This window comes from Camelus dromedarius, chromosome 8 (genome assembly GCF_036321535.1).
Source record: "Camelus dromedarius isolate mCamDro1 chromosome 8, mCamDro1.pat, whole genome shotgun sequence".
In the NCBI taxonomy this organism is placed as follows: domain Eukaryota; kingdom Metazoa; phylum Chordata; class Mammalia; order Artiodactyla; family Camelidae; genus Camelus; species Camelus dromedarius.
The window spans coordinates 69,742,397-69,763,341 of NC_087443.1; the positions used below are offsets into that span (position 1 = coordinate 69,742,397).

Sequence of the window (20,945 nt, forward strand, 5' to 3'; positions counted from 1 at the left end):
GTTGTTATTAGAACCTTTCAAGTCACAGTGTATCCTGGAAGAAGTATTAGATACGAGCTTACATTACCTGTTGATCCACCACCTTGATGGTAGTGGGGCATAAAACATCATCCTAAGCTAATAGTGTATCCTTTTCTTGCTGTGTTTGGTACAGCCTTTAGCCTGGGTCTTGCTTTCTATAACATGACTTTTCCTTTGCCATTGCTGCTGAACTAGTTATCTGCTGCAACAATGACCTTCTTTTTTTTTTTTTTTCTTGCAAAATTTGCTGGTAATTATGTCTAGATTATTTCAACTTGCTTAGTGGTATAATCATTACATGGAACATTAGACTTCCTGTATCATACGTTCTAGCAGCTGTGTGGAAGCACACCTGTGATATGCTTCTTGAGGGCACCTTGGCCCAGAACTGCTTTCAGAACTTCTCACTTTCAGGAAGGTTAGAGCTGAGTGGCATTATGCCAGGAGTCCTCTTTTACTTCTCAGAGGTACAATAGATTACTATTTTTCTAGCTTTATTTGTGTAGTTGTCATCATACCCGAATTCCCCTTGTTGTTGGCAAGTTTTCTTATTATTTCAGCAGTAATCTGTGAGGAGGATATTAGATGAGATTGCTAAATTTTAGTCATTTTATTCAGAAGTTAAGACATTTGTGTTTTCTGATTTAAAAAATGTAGCCAGGGGTTTCATAAAATACTTACAGTCACCCATCTTTTATTTTGACTTTTTCAGATAAAGTTTTACATATAGTGAGCTCTTAATAAATTTTGTTTTTACTTCAGTGAATTAACCTTCATGGTTTCACATAAAATTTTCTATGCAACAATAACTTAAAATTTTAAAAATAAGGTTAAAAATTAAAGTTATTATTTTTTCTTACTATACAAGTAATATGAATTTACTGTAGAAAATTGATGATGCAGAAAATCTTACTAAACTAAGAGAACCATCATTAACTTTTCCATAGGCATACTCATACATTTAAAAGCAAAATTGTGATCATTCTAAATGTGATGTTTTGAATCCTTATTTTGCTCAATTTATTACAAATATTTTTCTTCTTATTAAAATTTCTCCTAGCTGTTTCATAATTTAAAGTTTGACAACTATATTGTAATTTTCTCAATTTCATGAGGATTATTTAACATTTTTCCATGATGACTGCATGTCATTTCTATACTGTTGCAACAGAGGTATGCCTCTGAAAGTTTCTGTAAGATATAGGTATTTGTTTTTTACTGTTTTTCTTTACTCTTTGATGTTAACTCATGTTAATGACCTTATGCTAGTCTCTTGGGATTCCCATCTCACGTTCAAATTTTCCACGTACAATAGTTATGAGATTTACTGTCTTCTTTTGATTCATACATCCTGATTGTGCATTTGGTTCTGCATTGATTAGATGTGTGACTTCGGGTAGTTGTTTAATCCAAGCCTCCTGATCTTAGAAATGGCCCTAAAAATAGTACCTTCCACACCAAATTGTTGTGAGGATTAAGTTATATAATTCATGGATACAATTTGGAACACTGTCTAACAATGGGGTAGTATTTATAGTATTTTAAAAACTGACGCTCTGTGTAAACTGACGAAGCAGGATATATGTCAGCCACAAACAACTGAAATCCACCGAACATTGGCTTTCTGGCCTGAGCCGGAGAGAGCTCAGTGAATTGCTGTCTTAGTTATAATAATGGTAAAAATGATTATGAAAGTGATAGTGATGATGTTTGGATAAGTTACCAAACTAGGTCAATATTACACTTCAAATAGGCGTGAGCTTTCTTATCTTAGGACTGTATCTTTCTTCTGAAAAAAATTTTTTCTTCTGTAATTTTAAAAATATGAAAATATATTAAATCTCATATTATGAAGACATAAGATAATCTCATGCTTCAGATCTGTTTCTGTTTAGTTGACATTCAAATAGAATTTCAGTTAAGGCTTGACGCTTTTCTTGCCTAAAGAAGATGAACATTTCTTTGAATTAATTTAAAAGTGCTGTTTGTTAATTGTACACTTACGTATTTTCTTGAAGTGAGAACTTAACACTTTTCTATATTTATTGATCTTTTTTATTATGTAACTACAAAATGCAGTTTAACATTATCAAAGCTATATTTTTCATTCTTGTGTTTACTTAATAGACATAATAGTCACATGAATCTTTAAGGAATACGTTAAAAGGTTTTCCTCTTAAGCTGTAATTTTATGTTTCACTTTAACCTCTATGTTTCATGGCTCATAAGGCAAAATTTCACCACAGAATTTATTGTACATATTTCCTGTATTAATATTTTGAGGCACATACTAAAAAGAGAAACTAGGGAAATGCCCTTTGGAGTTCGCTACCATTCGTATTTTTAAAATAAATTCTTTGTCTTGGTAGCAGCCATACTTGATATTGTTATGTAGACATTTTTAACTTTTTTTTTTTTTTTTTTTTACTGTTTTCCTCAGCTTGTCAGTGTAATGGACATAGCACTTGCATCAATAATAATGTGTGCGAACAGTGTAAAAATCTCACCACAGGAAAGCAGTGCCAAGACTGCATGCCAGGCTATTATGGAGATCCAACCAACGGGGGACAGTGTACAGGTAATTCTCTTTTCTTTCACTTCCGTGTATTTTTACAACAGAAAAGAAAACTGAGTAAGATATGCCTCTTGTGGAAAATGTATTTTGCTAACGAAGATTTTTTCCATTAAGTCTCAGTATTTGGGGAAGGTAATATATATTTATGAGGGACTATGTGAACTCTAAAACTTTTGTGATCTACTAGCTTTAAGAAAATCTTACTTTTTCTTATTTCAAAATGACTACCGACTTACTATAGGAAGTTTATCAAATGCAGATAAATTAAAATTAAAACATTACCTGTAATCTCACTATTTAAAAATTATCACTGCTGATAGTTTTTTTTTAATAATAGTAAATTTTTGTTTTACTTTAGAAATAAGAAATAAGGTTTTGTGTATGCTTTTCATCAGGTAAGATTTTTGGGGGAGGGGCAAGGTGGTATTACAGTATCATGTTTAAGAGGATGGGTTTGGAATCAGCCCTCAGCTGAAATTCCAGCTGTACCACTGTTTAAATGTATGGCTTTGGATAATCACTTAACCTCTCCGTGTTTTATTTTTCTCATACATAAAAGGGAGATGATAATACTTTATTGGATTGTTGTAAAGATCAAATGGGATCATATGTAATAAGGGCACATATAATAGGAATTGAAATACAGTAAAAGAGCATTGTAAGTGCTAACTATTATCATCTCATTGTTTGGCCATAAAATCTTTCTTTTCTCTATTTTCTTCTCTATCTTGCTGTATTTCAAAGTAAGAGACACTCTGCCAGAGTTCAGTGGATGTCCTGTGTGATTCAGTGGGTTTGTAGTTGTACTTCTTGGTGCATTTGTGGGAGAGGGTGAGCTGTGAGTCTCTCTGCTCTGCCTTCTTGGCACCTCTCTTTGAATCCTGTGTATAGAGGATGCAGCACTGTGTGTAGGAGGAACCTGGTATATGGTGGGCCCAACTATAAGTTACACAGGGTTTTTCTATTGCATAGAAGGTTTGTGTGCCTAACCCCCTTGTTGTTCAAGGGTCAACTGTACATTGTGTAGGTGCTATAGTAGTGTTATGGAGAAGCTGAATTGTAGAGTCAAGGACAAAGATATTAATTCTGATGAGAGGATCTGGGTAGGCCTTTGAGAGCTAAGGGCAATTTGCAAGTTCAGTTTTATGTGATAATCATTAGTTGCATGATTTTTTTATAACTTATTCTAAATGTAAGAAACTAAGCTGAATGTTATTAGTCTTAAAAATATTTTATCTTTATATGTATTTTTTTGTTTAACTATTTGTTAAAAAGATGTACTATAAGAAAAAAGCTCTCTATATAAAATATTCAGATGTTTAAAAAAGTGCAGTCTTGTATAACTAATAGTTTTCTTCATCTAGGTCTTACTCTTTTTGGTTAGTTTATTTCAAGATGTTTAATGGCTTTGGTTGATGTTATGAATGAATTCTTTTCCTTTAATGTTGCATTCATACCTGATTTTAGTAAAATCCAATTTTATATTTATTAATTTATGTCTTTTTAGTTCATTGTATTTTTTTTTTAGGTTCTTAAATAGTATACTTATCTGATTTTCTTTCTATGTTTTTTACTTTTAATAGTGATAAAGAAACTTTTGTTTTCTAGTTTGGGGGAAAAAGAGTTCTTTCAACATAGTGACAGTTCTATTTTTGCCTTTGCTTCTTATTAGCAGAACTTATGTTTTTCTTTTTAGCATATTATTGATGATCTGTCCATAGCAGACTTTTATAGAAATATGTAAAACTCTAGTAAACACACTAGGCTATGAGACACATATTCTCTGAGACTTGATGGTAGTGAAAAAGAAGATGAATTAACTCTTCTTTCCCTCTACTAGGATGGGAGTTTTAAAAATTGTAAACCTTTCTTACCTACTGCAGATTGTTCATAGAAGCTGAAAGTTAATAACCAAATGAACTTGAGCATTTCTTAAAATAAATGAAAGAAGTTTAATTTTCTCGAACTGGGAGCATTGACCTGAATAATCTACAAATCAGAGAAATGAAAATCTCTTGATATGGAAACCTTGTTTCCATTAATTATTTTAACACAAGGTTAAAAGTTTGTATTTTCTGAGTATACATTCTCACCCTGTGTGGCAGAGAAAAGGCAGTCTGAGATTTTAAATATTTCAAAGACAGAGGTCATTAAATGAATATTATGTAATTATATGTAGATATTTAGTATATGATATAGTCATGAATTTATACTTTGATACAGGAGTCCCTTAAAAGGACATTTTAATATAAATTTAAGAAACAAGCCTTTTAAAATCATGTAGCGCTGCCTGTTTCAAGTGTATGATTAAAAAACAGTCTTCATTGCATAGCTTTTATGATGTTTTAAGCTAGTTTCTCTTTTCTCTAAACCAACTTTTTGAAACGCTTCGTTATCCTTGGTAGAAGTGTTCCTCTAACATCAAATGCTCAGTAACCCTAAGTTTTCTCTATCTACTCCATCTTTTCAAGCTCTTTCCAACCTTTTTGTTCTCATAAAAGGAATTTTAAGGGCGAGAACGGAGTTTACGGAAACTGGCCCTGACATTGTCGGGTGTGTTAGAATGACCTCTGATCGTGGGTTGTTAGAAGATGAAGTTTACTGCTCTTTTCTCATAGACACCTTTTAAAAGAACTGTCTATGGTCTGAGTCTCATGAAACTGCTAGAGATGTTCGTCACTGAACTTTCACTTGCTGGGAAACTTTTCCATGCATGGCTTACTTTGGCACCTCCCACACGATCTCCCTTCTCCTTTTTATTTGCACAGTGATGCTTTTGTGCGTTCTATGGGTTTTCCATATTTTTTGTTAAAATTTATTCCTCAGTATTTTATATTTTTCATAACAAGTACAAATAAGATTTTATATCCTTTACCTTGTTATTGTTAGAGGGCTATTGACTTCTGTATATTAATTTTTAAAATGTATTACTTTACTGAATTCCTTATCATTTTAATTTGTTTTAACATGGATTCTCTAGGATTTCTAGGCATGCTATCATTTCATTTATAAATGAAGATAGTTTCACTTTTTTTCTAGTTGTTATACATCAGTTAATTTTTCACTTATAATTACATTGGCTAATGTCTCTAATACAGTGTTAATAGTACTAGAGATATTGGGCAGTCTTGCCTTGTTCTTGATCTTAATGGAAGCAATGTTTCCATTGTTTTCTTAGTAAGCAAGACACTGGCTCTTATGTGTATGTGTGTATAATCATGCTGAGAAAGTATCCTTCAGTTAGTTTCATTGTATGTTTTATCAGGAATAGGCATTGACTTCTGCCAAAGACTTTTCAGCATCTGTGGAGACAACCATATTTTTTTCTTTTTAGATTTGTTAATCTATTGTGTTAATGACTTTCTTAATAATGAATCAACATTGTAATCCTAGTGCTTATATTTAAGTGTGAACTTATATTACTGAATACATTTTTATCACTGATGTTTTCAGGTTAGTTTCAGCTGTCAAACAGTTATAAAAGCACATATTTGAAATTTAACAAGCATATATGGTCAAGAATGTTACATGTTATCTATATGTGCATAAGTTCATCCACACACAAATACATATTTTCTATCAAGAAGTTAAAAGAATCCCAGAATATAATTCCTTACTACTTATTAGATGTATGAATGTGGACAAGTTTTTTTTCATTTCTTTGAAGCTGTTCCTCTATCAGATGAATATAATACATACGGTGTAAAGATTAAATAGGTAATGCATGTGAAAATACTTCAGAAATAGTACAGTCATATACAGTTGCAAAATATTGTTCTTATAATTAACATCCTTCGTATCTTGTATTTTTAACAATACTCAACAACTTTTTTCAGATGATTTGATTCATTGATTAATAACTATTCAAGGCATTCTTTAAAAATAATCTCATTGCAAACAATGCAGATTTATAAAGAGATATCAAAAAATTCAATAAATTGGAATTTAAGAATTTGAACTTGAGGCAAGTAGTAATTTTTGGTGGTAGACTGAATATGGGAAAAAACACCTGGTACTTTATTTGGTATTAATATTTGCTTTGTGGATAGATTCTAATAATATGTGTCATTTTTGCCTCATCTATATAGGGTGTTAATATTTTGCCCTATTATTTTAGATACGTGAAAACTTCAAATTGAAGAAATATAGTATAAGGACTCAAATTTAGAGGGTTTTTAAAATTTTAATGATAGTCATTATGGGTATTCAAGAAATTTATCTTGCTAGAGTAAAAAAATGAAATATGACTAAAGTTATTTTATCAAAGCTAAACTGAAGATATTAAAAATACCATGCCAGAAGAGTTGGGTTGAAATTTGTTTTGGTCAGAATCTTTCAAATTTTTAACTGTATTCTGTCAAAAAAAAAATTCCAAACCTTGTTTGTTTTAAATGGGATTTTAGTTTTTAACATTCAATCAGAATTTAAAACTGTCAAATTATGTGACTCCAGCTTTGTGATTATAGATCTGGGATTGGCCATTTTTTTTCCCTCTAACGGGTCAGAGAGTAAATATTTTGTTTTTTTGTGGCCCAGGTATGATTGTTGCTGTTGCTGCTGCCTTGTCCTGCTCCTCCTCTTTTTCTTCCAGCTTTTCCTCCTCCTCCATCTTCACAGTCCTTTGAAAATGTAAAAACCATTCTTAGCTTATGGGACATCCAAAAATAGGCAATGAGGACTTGGCCTCACAGATATAGTTCACTGACCCTTAGAACAGATGGTTAGAGTTTCTTCTTATGTTTGAATATGTTACATGGCTTTGGATTATAAAATATAAATCTTATAGCCCTCTTGGCACTTTATGTAAATCCTTGGAACAGTACCAGTTACTTCATGGTTCAGTCCTTAAGTTCTAGATTTTTGTTGACACTCATTTTCATCAGAATAGTTCTAAATTAGTGCCTTTCACCCAAAAGCATTCAACAAATCCAGGAACAGTGGCTGAATAATTGAGCTTTACTGTACTTTATTTATTGGGGAAAGAATCATTTTTAGTTTTTCATTTGGTGTTTGTTTAGGCAAGTCGAGTTTGCCCAGTATCCTGAGTAGACAGTGTAATCTCCGTAAGTGAAATGACCTATTTTAAATTATGAGAACTATCATTTTTCCAATAGAAAAAAAAGTCATACTCTCAACAACAGGTCAATACATGGCAATAGTTGTAATTTTTGAGTTTTTAGTGAGAAAAATCATATTGCTAAGATATTATTGATATCAGCATTTCATATTTATTTATAGTGAAAAGAAGCAGCTATGCTGTCTTCTCTTTTCATAAGCCACATATGATGAAAATTTGGGTTTAGAGCTGTAAATAAAAAGAATTAGGTTTGAAGAATAAAATTTTAATAAGTCATGTGGCTATTTGAACATTTGCCTTTGCCAGAATTATTCCTATGTTTGAAACCTAATGTGTAACATATCTACTAAATACCAAGTATTAATTATGCTGAAAGTATACAAAGGAAAGTAAATGGATGCAATCTCCTAACTCCCAGATGTTGTTGTTTATGTGTTTGACAGATAGCAATGGTGTAGCAATGAAAGGACCTGGGCACACAGACTGACTTTGAAACAAGTATTACCACTGACTCCTTTTTGGTTTCATGTTTCTAAACCATAGTCTTTATATACAACTCGTTTGAATAACTCTTATAGCATTTTTTTTTTCTGTCCTTATTGTTTAGTTTTTGTTATAAGTTGATATTGCAACTTCATATTATAGGGGAACAGAAGTATCATATAACCATGTAATGTTCCTCTAGGCTATAAAATCATCATCATATAAAATTTGCCAAACAAAAAGCCACCATATGATGATTTTATAGGTGCTTATTCAGCATAAAAAGATAACCTCAAATGCTGACGACAGAATAATTTCAACACTGTCATGAAGTATAAATTTTTAACAATTGAGTTTAAAATACATTTGTGTCATTTTAGCCTGAAGTTCAACACCACAAGGGAATTCTCTCAAAATGAGTTTACATTAAAAGGTGTTTTAAAATAATTTTTTTCTGTCTCAGAAATTATTAAAGCTACTATACAATGATAATTCTTTGAAGAAACTCTGCAAGTGTAACTATTACCTAGTTCTGCCATAAAGGATAAATAAAAGGTTTTCCCAAGTTTTTAAATATTAAAGTGTATCATTTGTTTTTCTAGTGAAGTTTTGAATACATGATAGTATTAATATGAAACTGCAAGTTAATATTAAAAGATATCATGGTATATTCATGAAGTTACAGTTATTAATATGTGAGTCCCTTTATTGCTCATGATAATTTCGTTTATTCCTTGCATTTCTACACCTTATCATTCATTTCTGTAATTCTCTTGTATTGTGTTTCCATAGTTAATTATACAAACTTAAGGGAAAATTATGCTAATTTATTTAAATATTCTTTGTGAAAAAAAATTCACTTCTATGTAGAAATCTCTTCTAGGAAAAAACATATGGTTCTAAACATAATTCCTATGGATATATAGTGGTATATGTATTTAATTAGTGGTATATATTTTTAATACAAATAATCATAAACAGTTAATGGGAAGCTTAGAATTCTATTTTGATCTAAGCCAGTGATTCATTAGCTTATTTTTAAATGTGTATGAAAGTCAGGAAAAGGCCACCTCATTTCATTTTTATCACTAGGATGGTTTAACTAGCTGGTGATGTGCAGGAACATAGTAGTTCTTATGAGAGGTTTTTAAAAGGGCTAATGACATGATCAGCCTTATCTCTATAGAATTTGTCTCAGGATTGGAGAATGGGTTGTATACGTACTGAAGTCAGAAAGATCAGTTGTGTGATTGTATTGGTGTCAGTAATAGAACCGAGTGACAGGGCTTGAATGCTGGCTATCACAATAGAAAGGAGGGTCAGATACTAGAAAGACTGCATAGAGTAACTAGAACTTACTAGCTGGTTCAGTGTTGGGCACAGTAAAGTGTGGGGTTCATGTACTAAATAATTGAAATGCTAGTCTTTAACAAAAGAATGCAAAGTAAGAAAATGAAATGAGTTCATATGAACCCAATTGACTGCGTGTAATTATTATACTATGGAATATTTCAGGTAGTATTCTGAAATACTAAAACTGAGAATGATCTCAGAAGTTTAAAAGGTTGATTTTAGGGCAAATAAACATGCCTTTTTACAAAATGCATAACTATATTTTTATTGTTGGCAGTGATAATAATAGGAGAAGTAATGGCTGCATTTATTAAGTGCTTGATATGTGTTAGGAATATAAAATACATTATCTCATTTAATTCTTACGTAAGTCCTGACTGCTCCTTTCTCCTTTTGAAAATGAAGAAACTAAAGCTAGAGAGTTTACATAAATTACCCAAGGTTATGTAGCAGGTGATCATAGAGGTATGTTTTGAAACTGAGCTATTTGACTCCAAAGATCTTGTGCTCTTTGAAACTCATTTCATTAAGCAGATGGACCAAATTAGAAATGCCAAAAAATCCAGAGAAGGATGAGATAAATACTTGGATCCACACTAGACTTCAGGACACCCCAAAGGTTTAAAGAGTTTTACAAAATTTTTAAATAAGTGCACCTACTTCCCTTTAATTAAAAATAACATATGAAAACCCTAGTTTTTAGCTGACAAGAGGAGAATTGATGGTATTAAAATAAGATAGTAATAAAACCTTTCCTGAAATGTGATGCACGTGTTTGTGATGGAGAATATTCAGTATCACTTTGGTTTTGACTTTCAGCTTGTACATGCAGTGGCCATGCAAATACTTGTCATATGCACACAGGAAAATGTTTCTGCACAACTAAAGGAATAAAAGGTGATCAATGCCAATTGTAAGTAAAAATGACTTTTTAGAACTTTTGTGGGTTGAATTCTTGCTGTAGAACTAATTGTTACAGGTTTTCCTTTTTAAGTTTAGTGTTGTGTTAATTAAGTAACCAGTAGGATTGTAAGGTGTGTTTACTTGCATTTTATTAATTTTCATAAGAAATAAAGCTTTTAAAATGACAATTTTGTGGAGGCTTCAAAACAGAGCCTATAAAATGTATTTGTCTTTTGGTATCTCTGAGAAAAAGAAACATTCTTATTTTTTCTGGAAGAATATCTTAAATATCAAGTCTACATTGTTATCTTTGTAATTTTCCTCTACATCTTGTTAAACAGCTCAAGTCCAGTGTTTCTAAGCCTTTCTTCCTTTTGAATCTTTTATTATTAATTCTGATCATTATATTAATTTAGGCCTTTCAAGTGGTTTCTTATTCTTTTCTTCTTTTTCTTTGTTATTTCATTAGACATGAACCTACTCTTGTTGTTACTCTGCTCTCAGTAGCTTTATGAGTGGTTTTTGTCTTTTAATAATTTAGTTGTTCTCAAGATTTATTCTCCCCCCTCCAAAATAAGTAACTTTGAAAAGTAGTTTCCTGTTATTTAAATGTTTTACTTATATACTTCATGTATTAAAATTGTTTTTATAGTTTTGAATTGTATATATGCAAATGTGTGTTTGTGTTAGATATAATATGCTTTATTTAGCATAAACTCTAAATTCCAACTTAATAATTGTATAATTATTTTAAAAATTAATAAAGGATTCTCCAAAATTATGTATAAAATTTTTTATCCAAAGAAGTCTGTTAGCCATGGAAAATGATCTGTTTGTTTCTTCTGAGAACATTTGTAAGAATACAGTTTATAATACATATACCATACAAAGTATATATTGATTCTTAAGTTATCAGTAAGGCTTCCCCTCAACAGTAGGCTCTTAGTAGTTAAGTTCTGAGGGAGTCAACCTTTATACATGGATTTTTGAATGTTCAGGGGGTTGGTGCCCCTAACCCTTGCATATTTTAATGATCAATTATACAAGGACAAACCACAAGAAACACAAACACGTGGAGTATAAACAACATACTACCAAACAAGCAATGAGTCAACAAAATATTCAAAGAGGAAATCAGAAAACACCTGCAGACAAATGAAAATGGAAATACAATGATCCAAAAATCTATGAGTTATAGCAAAAACAGCTCTAAGAGGAAAGATTATAGTGATACAAGCCTATCTCAGAAGGCAAAAAAACTCAAATAAACAGTCTAACCTTAGTCCTATAAGAAGTAGAAAAAGAAGAACAAACAAAACCTATAGTTGGTAGAAGTAAATAAACAATACAGATCAGAGCATAAAAAAATAAAATAGAGACTAAAATAAATAGTAGAAAATATCAATGAAACTAAAAGCTGGTTCTTTGAGAAGATAAACCAAACTGGTAAACTTGTAGCCAGAATCAGCAAGAAAAAAAAGGGAGAGGGCCAGTATAAATAAAGTCAGAAATGAAAGAAGAAAAGTTTACAACTCACACCAAGAAAAAAAAAATCAAAGGATCATAAGATATGACTGTGAACAATTTTATGCTAGTATAACGGACAACTTAGAAGAAATGGATAAATTCCTAGAAATGTACAGTCTCCCAAGAGTGGATCTGAAAGAAGTAGAAAATATGAAAAGACTTGCTACTAGTAATGAAATTGAATCAGTAATCAAAAAACTTTCAACAACCAAAAGTCCAGGACCAGAGCTATACAGGTGTATTCTATAAAACATTTAAAGAAGAGTTAACCCTTATCCTTCTTAAACTGTTCCAGAAAATTGAAGAGGAATGAACTCTTCCAAACTCTTTTCTACAAAGCCAGCATCATCCTGATAACAAAATCAGACACACACACACACACACAAAATTAATCACTATTCAGATTGTATTTTTAATGTGAAATAGTTTCTAAATTATCAGTGATTTCAATTTTTATTCTATTTTGAACCAATAATTATTTTTAGGTTGCTTTCTTAATTTCAAAGATTTTAAATTGTTATTTTTTAAAAAAACTCTTCATTGACTTGTTTTGTAAATCTGGTTTTTTTTAGACTTTATTTTTTAAAGCAGTTTTAGATTCACAGCAATGTCAGAATTATCAGAAGATACAGAAATTTCCCATATACCCCTTACTCCATAGATGCATAGCTTCTCCCATTATCTATTTCCCTTACCAGAGTGATGTATTTGTTACAATTTATGAACCTTAATTTAACATATCATTTTCATCAGAAGTCCAGAGTTTACATTAGGGTTGACTCGTGGTGTTGTGCATTCTGTGGGTTTTGACAAATGTGTGATGGCATGTATTCATTATTATAGTATCACATGCTTTAACTGCCCTGGAAATCTTTGGTGCTTCTCTTGTTTATCCTCCCGTCTCCCCTAACTCCTGGCAACTACTGATTTGTACTGTTGCTGTAGTTTTGCTTTTTCCAAAATGTCAGATAATTGGAGTCATACACTATATAGCCTTCTCAGAATTTCTCCTTTCACTTCATGATATACATTTAAGTTTCCTCCATGTCTTTTCATGGCTTGATTGTTTATTTCTTTTTAGAGCTGAATAACATTCCATCATGTAGATGTACCACAGTTTATTTATCCATTTACCTCCTGGAGGACATCTTGGTTACTTCCAAATTTTAGCAATTATGAATAAAACTGCTATCAACAACCATATGTAGGCTTTTATGTGCACATAGTTTTCAGTTTCTTTGGGTCAATACCAAAGAGTGCAATTGCTGGATCGTATGGTAACAGTATGTTTAATTTTGTAAGAAACTGCCAAAATATCTTTGAAAGTGGCTGTACCATTTTTCATTTCCACCAGCAATGGCTGAGAGTTCCTGTTGCTCCACATTCCACATACTTGTCAGCATTTCGTGTTGTCGCTGTCCTGGACTTTGGCCATTCCAATAAGTGTATAGTGGTATTTCATTGTTGTTTTAATTTGAATTTCCCTGATGACATGCAGTGTGCAGTATCTTTTCATTTTCTTATTTTCTGTCTTCTTTGGTGAGGACAGTTAGGATCTTTGGCCCGTTTTTAAATTGGGATATTTGTTTTCTTGCTGTTGAATTTTAACAGTTCTTTATATATTTTGGATAACAGTTTTATCAGATGTGTTTTTTGCAAGTATTTTCTCTTCATCTATTGCTCTATTCTTTTATGTCTAGTTTCTTTCACTTAATATAATGTGTTGATATTCATTCAAGTTCTCACATCCATATAGCTATAATTTGATGCTTTTCAATGCTGTAGAGTATTTCATTGTATGATTATACCACACTTCTTTTAATTGCTCTCTTATTTTCCAATTTGATAATTGTAGTCTTTTTTTTTTTTTTTTTTTGCCATTGCAATTAATGTGCTTATGAGTATCCTTCTGTATGTCTCCTGGTTCACAAGTGCATACATTTTTGATAGGTATGTGTTGGGTATCCATATTTTCAATTTTAGAGAATTAACTTTTTATAAAATTGTTATATGAAATAATATTCCTTTCCAGGCTGTACACTCTACACTTTTGACAATACTTGGTGTTATAAGACATTTTAAATTTAAAGATTCTGATGGATGTATAATTGATACGTTGCAACTTGAATTTGCATTTTCTTAAGAACTAAAGTGATTCTTTAGTTCTTAAAGGTTTAATGTTTAATCTTTAAAGAGTTTTATATGTTTAATCATCAGTTGAACTCCTCTTTCATGAAACAGTGCTCTTCTAAGTTTCCTGTGATTTCTTCTACTGTGGTCTCTTTTTCTTAATCATTTGTAATAATGCTTTATACATTCTGATGCATCTTTTATTGATGTTATGTGTGGTAAATGGCACTTTGTAGTTTGGGTTTTCACACTGTTGTGTATGTCTTTGATGAAGAGAAGTTATTAATTTTAACATACTCCAATACATCAGTCTTTTCCATATGGTTAGTGCCTTGGGGGGGGCAGTTCTTTTAAAAACTTCCTTGTCGTCTCCTGTATTAAGTAATATCACCAATATCACCAGGTGATTTTAGATTTTTCTTTGTGGAAGAGTTTTAATTATTTCTTTAAAATAAGATACAAGCTACTGAATTTCTTTAAAAGTAATAAATTATTCAAATTTTTATTTTCTTCTTATGTCTTTTATTCTTTGGCTTTAATTTTTTTTTTCCTTTTTGTCTTACCAGTTACTTTGATGTGCTTAGTTATTGTTGTTACTTTTAAATTTATCATGTTGGGTGTTTCAGAAAGTTCAGCCAGTACCTGTCAAATGTTGCTTTTTCTCCAATCTCCCTGTCTTCTGCTTTAAGATTCCAGTAACACCATAACTTTTATGTCTTTTTCATATTTTTCACTCTCTCCTGACCTATTTTTTAAATTTACTCTTCTTTATTCCAGTGTGTCTAATTTGCTATTAACCTCATCCATTCAGTTTTTAATTTGGTTATTGCATTTTCATTTGCTGGTTTTTATATTTTTCATTTTTTCATACTTAATTCTTATTCTTAATCTGTTATAGTTTCTAATTTGCCTTTTGTAGGTTTACAAAATTTGGGCAAGTTTTTAATCTTGTCCATTATCTCCTCCAATATAATAGTTATTTTAAAGCCTGTGGCTTTTCCTAGATAATATCTAAATTCCTTGGCTCTGTTTCCATCATCCTTTATTTCTGCTGGTATCTTTATCTTGCTTCCTTATCTATTTCCATGACTGGTTATTTTTTATTTTGTACTGAAACCATATTTTCAAAATATATTTATAGATAATTTGATACAGTGAATTAAATCTGAAGAGAATTTAATTCTGCTATGTGCCTGAGGGCATAGTACCTTAATCACTTTCAGGGATGAAGGTGTTCAAAGCAGATCTGCAGTCTCTGGAAGGCCTTTTTATGCCCTTGCTCCTAAGGTTACACTCTGATACTTAGCTCACCAACCTTTGGTGGGCCTAGACTCCAGTGGTTTTTCCTGTGCTGTTCCCATTCATAATTGAGGATAAGAGGATCCCGCAAATGATTGGCCATCCTGGGATTCCATCCTTCTTGCATCCTGGCCTGGTAATTTTTCACTCTTTTTGCTCTCCAATGCTTTTAAGCATTAAAAAATGAAATCTACTGTTTTTAGTAGTCTTCAATTACCTCATTAGTTCTACTTATTATTATTGGGCTCTGAAATACATAAGTAGCCTTATAATTTTAGAACCCGCACCTCCTATGCTATCAGGATTTACCATACCTTCATGTCTGAATTTTATTTTATTTTTTTATGATACATTGTCTTTGAAGTGTGGTATCAATATTGATACTATGATACTACTTAATGTCATACTTTAGTTTGTATTATGTGATATGATTTTTATGGGTTTCTTTAGAGGAGAACAAAGCAAAAGCAAGTGTGTTTTATCCTGTGTATAATTTTCGTAATTTCTCATAAAGACACAAATTTATTTATCTGATTCTCAGCCATTTCAGATTATCTATTATGTTTCAAGTTTTTGGAGCAAGTAGATATCCTTTTCTAGCTTCTGAGTGGAAACATTATATCTCATGATAAGATACATATATATATTTAATATTTAAATCAATAGGGACAAAATGAAATGCTATATTTTAGCACATAGAAGTTATTTTATGTTTTGTTTTTTCAAGAGTGATGTTTATAATGTAATGTGGTCATTTACATAAATGGTAACCATTATTTAGGTGACATGTAATGACAATATTTACTCTTTCAAAGTCTCTAATGAATATTTCAGCCTAAATCTGCTTTCTAAAAAGGTCTGACTGTTTGCTTAGTGGGAGTAGAGGATGATTATCTCTTTGCTTAGACACAGAAACACTTTGAAGTTATGTTTTTAATTAAGCCATGCAGAAGACTTCTGAAGGCTTTTAATGTTTGTATCTAATCTTTATACAGAAATATTCTGAATTTTAAAAATATTACTCTGCTTACATATCAGAAATACTAATATAATTTGTATAATGTAACAAATACTAGTTTAAAGAATTATTTTTTATATCTGTTCTTTTCCCTTCATATTCTCTTTACCTCTTATAAACTGAGTTGAACTTGATCAAATACTTTAACTTCTTGAATTATTTATTACACAAATTAGGTTAGTACATGTCCATATCTCAAATAAATATATCAAAATATTTTATAATTAAAATTTACGTACAACAGAAATATGGTGGACAGACCCTAAGATGAGAAGCCATGATGTCTGCTTCTGATATTTACACACTATCATATAATCCCCTCTCCTTGAACGTGGTCATGATCTGTGACTTGCTTCTAAACCAGAAAATTAAGCAAAGGTGATAGGATATCACTTATATGATTTTGTTACATTATATAGTAAAGGTGGTGATATGTCACTTGCATGAATGTGCTTTAAGTCTGTGTCTTGCTTGAAGACTTGCTCTAGAGACTTTCTCCTTTGCTGGCCTTGAAGAAGTGAAACTGAAGGCATCCTCTAAGAGCTGAGGGCAGCCTCAGCCAACAGCAAGTAAAACACCAAGGCCCTCAGTTCCATAGCTGCAAGGAAATCAATCCTGCCAACACCCTGAGGGAGCTTAGAAGCATATACACCCCTAGTCAAGCGTCTGATGAGAACCTAACCCCAGCTGACACCTTGATTGGAGCCATGCAGTGAACCCCAGCTCCAGCTAATATCTTGATTACATCCCACTGAGTCTCTGAATAAGAGAAACCAGCTATGCTATGTTCAGACCCCTGACCCACAAAAACTGTGAGGTGATAAATATATATTGATTAAACCACTAAGTTTGTGGTAATTTAGCAATAGGTAACTAATACAAGTATATCCAACTGCTCTTTTATTTTGTTTATTGAATTATGTATTTGTGGACTAGATATTTACATAATACACACTTACGTGCTTTCAGAGTTTCCCAGCCATGAAGGGAATCTCTTATTTGAGAGAAGATATACTTTTTGGAATTGGTATAATGATTTCAACAATGCAAATTAAAACTCTTCTAAAAATAGACTATCTAGAAAGAAATTTTACTTTTGTGTTATTAAACATGGTGTATTACAGAATAAAACATAGTTTAAAACATTTTTATTAATCTGATTATTTTACATTCATGTGTGAAAAATTGCTTTAAGAAAAAATTTAGAATTTGCTTTGTTTATATTGCTCTCTTTTTGTTGAAAATAGTTGTTTGTGAGGTCCTCCATTCTGATTTTTTAACTTACATTTATTTATGAGGTCTGTACTGAAATTGATAGATGATAATCTTGCTTCTAGATCACATTATATAGGTTACATGAAAATCTATAATGACTGATGAACGTTTCAATATATCAGCTGATTATATTTATAACAGATTAGCACAAATGATTTTACCAACTGATCTTGGCATGTAAGAGATGAAATGGGAATATCATTGGTTTGTGTAGCACAGCATTGAATATAGTGATACATTTACACATACATTTTATACATTTATAAATTTATACATAACTACATTTATCTGAGATTTTAGTCAATTCATCCCTTGTAATGAAAATATTTTCCCATGTGTGGTGACTGCTATTAGAATGCATTTAGTAGTCGGTTGTTAGAGGTATGACAAATAGATCCAAATTCTTTTTCCTTTTTTTTTTGAGTGAATTAGACATGAGAGAAATTTATCTGATAGGACATGACATATCTATGACATGAAAAAATTGATTATTCTTGCCTGATCTCAATCTTTACTATGATGATTATTAACTCACATGCTCCCTCTGCATTTACCTATCGGTCCTCAGAACCATTTATTTATCTATTTACTGTTGATATGAACTCATGGATTCCTGTTTTCCCCTATGGTTCATAATTCACTGCTCTACCTAATCATTTGGAATTTGGTCAGTGGGAGCTACTTTAAGCTGGTTCTTTGTGTTTTTATGACATGTACCTGTTATTTTGGAAACACGTCTTTACTTTTGATATAAGGTGTTATACGCTCATCTTGTACCTGTCCTGCCTCATAATCAGCTTTTTTTCTTTTTTGTAGAGTTTTTTTTTTTTTTATTGTAAGGGAGAATCATATTAGAGACCAGTATCTTGGTGCCACTTAAATGTTCTTTGTTACTGAGGTGTCTTTCCTTAGTGCCCTTTTCAGTGAACAGAGCTAGAGAATAATTAAAATAAATAGACATAAGTACATATATATGAAGTATATACATACATTTAAATTTGTACATATGCATGCATATACACATACATTACAAAGCATTACTTCCTACTCAGACTTCTGATTTCAGCCCATCCCCACAAGGTTCTTTTGGGCCTTCTCCAGTTCAGTGTTTCTGTGTCTCTTCTTCCTCAGTGTAAACACTGGTTTCCAATGACATTAACACATTCCTTATTTGTTCAATTCTATAATGCATTTAAAATATTTTCAGAATTGCTTTGTCTGCATTACTTTAATAAACAAACGTACTCAAAAAATTTCAAAGTTTGATTTCACTTTTTTTCCTCTATCTCATCTTACCCAAGATTGAGAGAATATATAGTCAAAAATTGCATTCATAAGTTACTTGAAACTGTCTCTTCCTCCCTCCTTCCCTCCTTCCTTCCTCCTTTCCTCTCTCTTCCTCTCCCTTCCTTCTTCCTTTCCTCCCCACCTGTCTTATCCTCCCCTCCTCCCCATTTCCTTTCTCTCTGGCATGGCTGTATAATATTTATTTGAAATTCATTAAGTTTGTTTCCTTCACTTTACTTTGTGTTTTAAGTTTTTTTTTTCCATTCCCATTCTTAGTGGTTTAATATAGTTTTTTGAGAATATGTTAAACAGTAACTTCTGTCTTTCAAAAGACAGAAGTATTAAAAAATACACAGAGAAGGATTACTCCTGATTTCCACCTTTCTCCTCCAGTAGGTAATCAAACTTCTTTGTTTTCTGGTTTATCTTTCCTGTGTTTCTTTTTGTAAAGGTAAAACCATTTAAATGACTTTATGTGTCTTTATACACGCATACACACACATACACATACATTCATTCTTTTCCTTCTTACACAAAGGGTGACATAATGTAGACACACATCTATATCAAGTCATAAAGATCTTTATCATCTTTTTGTTTGGTTTTGTTTACAGGTGCATAGTACTGCATTGTACATTTACCCTAGTCATCAAAATACTGCTTTTATCATATACTAGATTTTTAGTTAATGATAGTTAAGCCCGTTTCTGGAATTTCTCTTCTGTACCGTTGGTCTTTTTATTGATGTACTAATATCACACTATTTTAATTATATAGACTTTGAGTATATTTTGATGTCTTTTAAGTTTAGCTCCCCTCAAAGCTCTTCCTTTTCATTGTTTTTTCCCTAGCTATTCTTGTATGTTTATATGTGCATTTGAACATTAAGATCAACTTTTCTATTTCCTTTAAAGCTCATTAAAATTTTAATTAGATCAAATTAAGCATTATCTTTGAAATTAACAGCCTGCCTGGTAATATTGAGATGTCTTTCAATTTATTTATACCTACTTTTGTGTTTTTTAGGCTTAATTTTATGCCTAAAATTCCATTATGTTTCCTTTGCAATTATTTGTTTCCTTAGTTGTTTGTAACCACTGATGATTCTTTAAATGATACCTGAAGTTAAAATACCAAAAAATTGTTGTTTAAACTCAACTCATAATTATATATTTTGAAAATATTTGTGTACATCCAAAATTCTCCCCATAATTATTGATTAATATAAAATATTTTAGAAACTGTTTGTTTCTAATATGCTTTTTTGAGTTTGAAAATGTAAAAGAGCATATTATTTTTATATTGGATACCTTCAAGGACTCTGTAAAGCCTTTGAGTTTAATCCTTAATAAGGTGGTGTTAATTCCTTATTTCTGTTAAAATTCTGATCTTGAGTCATGAAAGCCAGCAAAAGTTACTTCCAAAACAAGGACATACAATTTCATCTTTCTGAGAAAATATGTGCTTTGGAGAAAATAAAATTTTAAGTATCCTTTGTAAAAATTATATTATGTTGAAGATAAACATATTACAGTAATTTCTAGTCCAATATGATATTATATAATTTGAATAAACTAAATAACATTAACAAAAATAAAAACTGTATAACTTCCACATTGGAAAATAGGTTTGTATCTGGAGCTCTTAAAATCAGTTCATAGATAATTAAAAAGTACTTGAAGTCCCTTGTACTTTGTCAAAGTTAGTCATCTTACATTGCTGTGGGAACTTGAAAGTCATCTCTTTAGGCACTAAGATATGCAGGGAATATAATGCATAACAATGCAAGGAATATTATGTTGCGTGTTTTCTTATTCTAAAAGTAGTGTTGAGATACTCCTTTGCAACAAGTTAGGTTTACTTTTTGTGACAGAAAAAGGAATGATAACAGTATCGTCAGTCCTTTAGTGCTATGTATATACTTGGTACAAAGTGATAGGATTTAAATTTAAGGAGGTGACTCTAAAGAAAGGAACAATAGTATAGAAATAGTTTAA

The 20,945-nt window shown here is 31.3% G+C and overlaps 1 protein-coding gene across 3 annotated transcripts in view; it reads left to right on the plus strand.

The window, feature by feature from the left end:
• Positions 1-20,945, plus strand: part of ATRNL1 (attractin like 1) — a 631,665-nt gene that overhangs the window by 182,604 nt on the left and 428,116 nt on the right. For all 3 annotated transcript variants that reach the window (XM_010987217.3, XM_064488470.1, XM_064488471.1), the window contains 2 exons: positions 2,462-2,599; positions 10,329-10,422. In XM_010987217.3, coding sequence (XP_010985519.3) covers positions 2,462-2,599; positions 10,329-10,422 — 232 coding nt within the window. The remainder of the gene's footprint in view (positions 1-2,461; positions 2,600-10,328; positions 10,423-20,945) is intronic.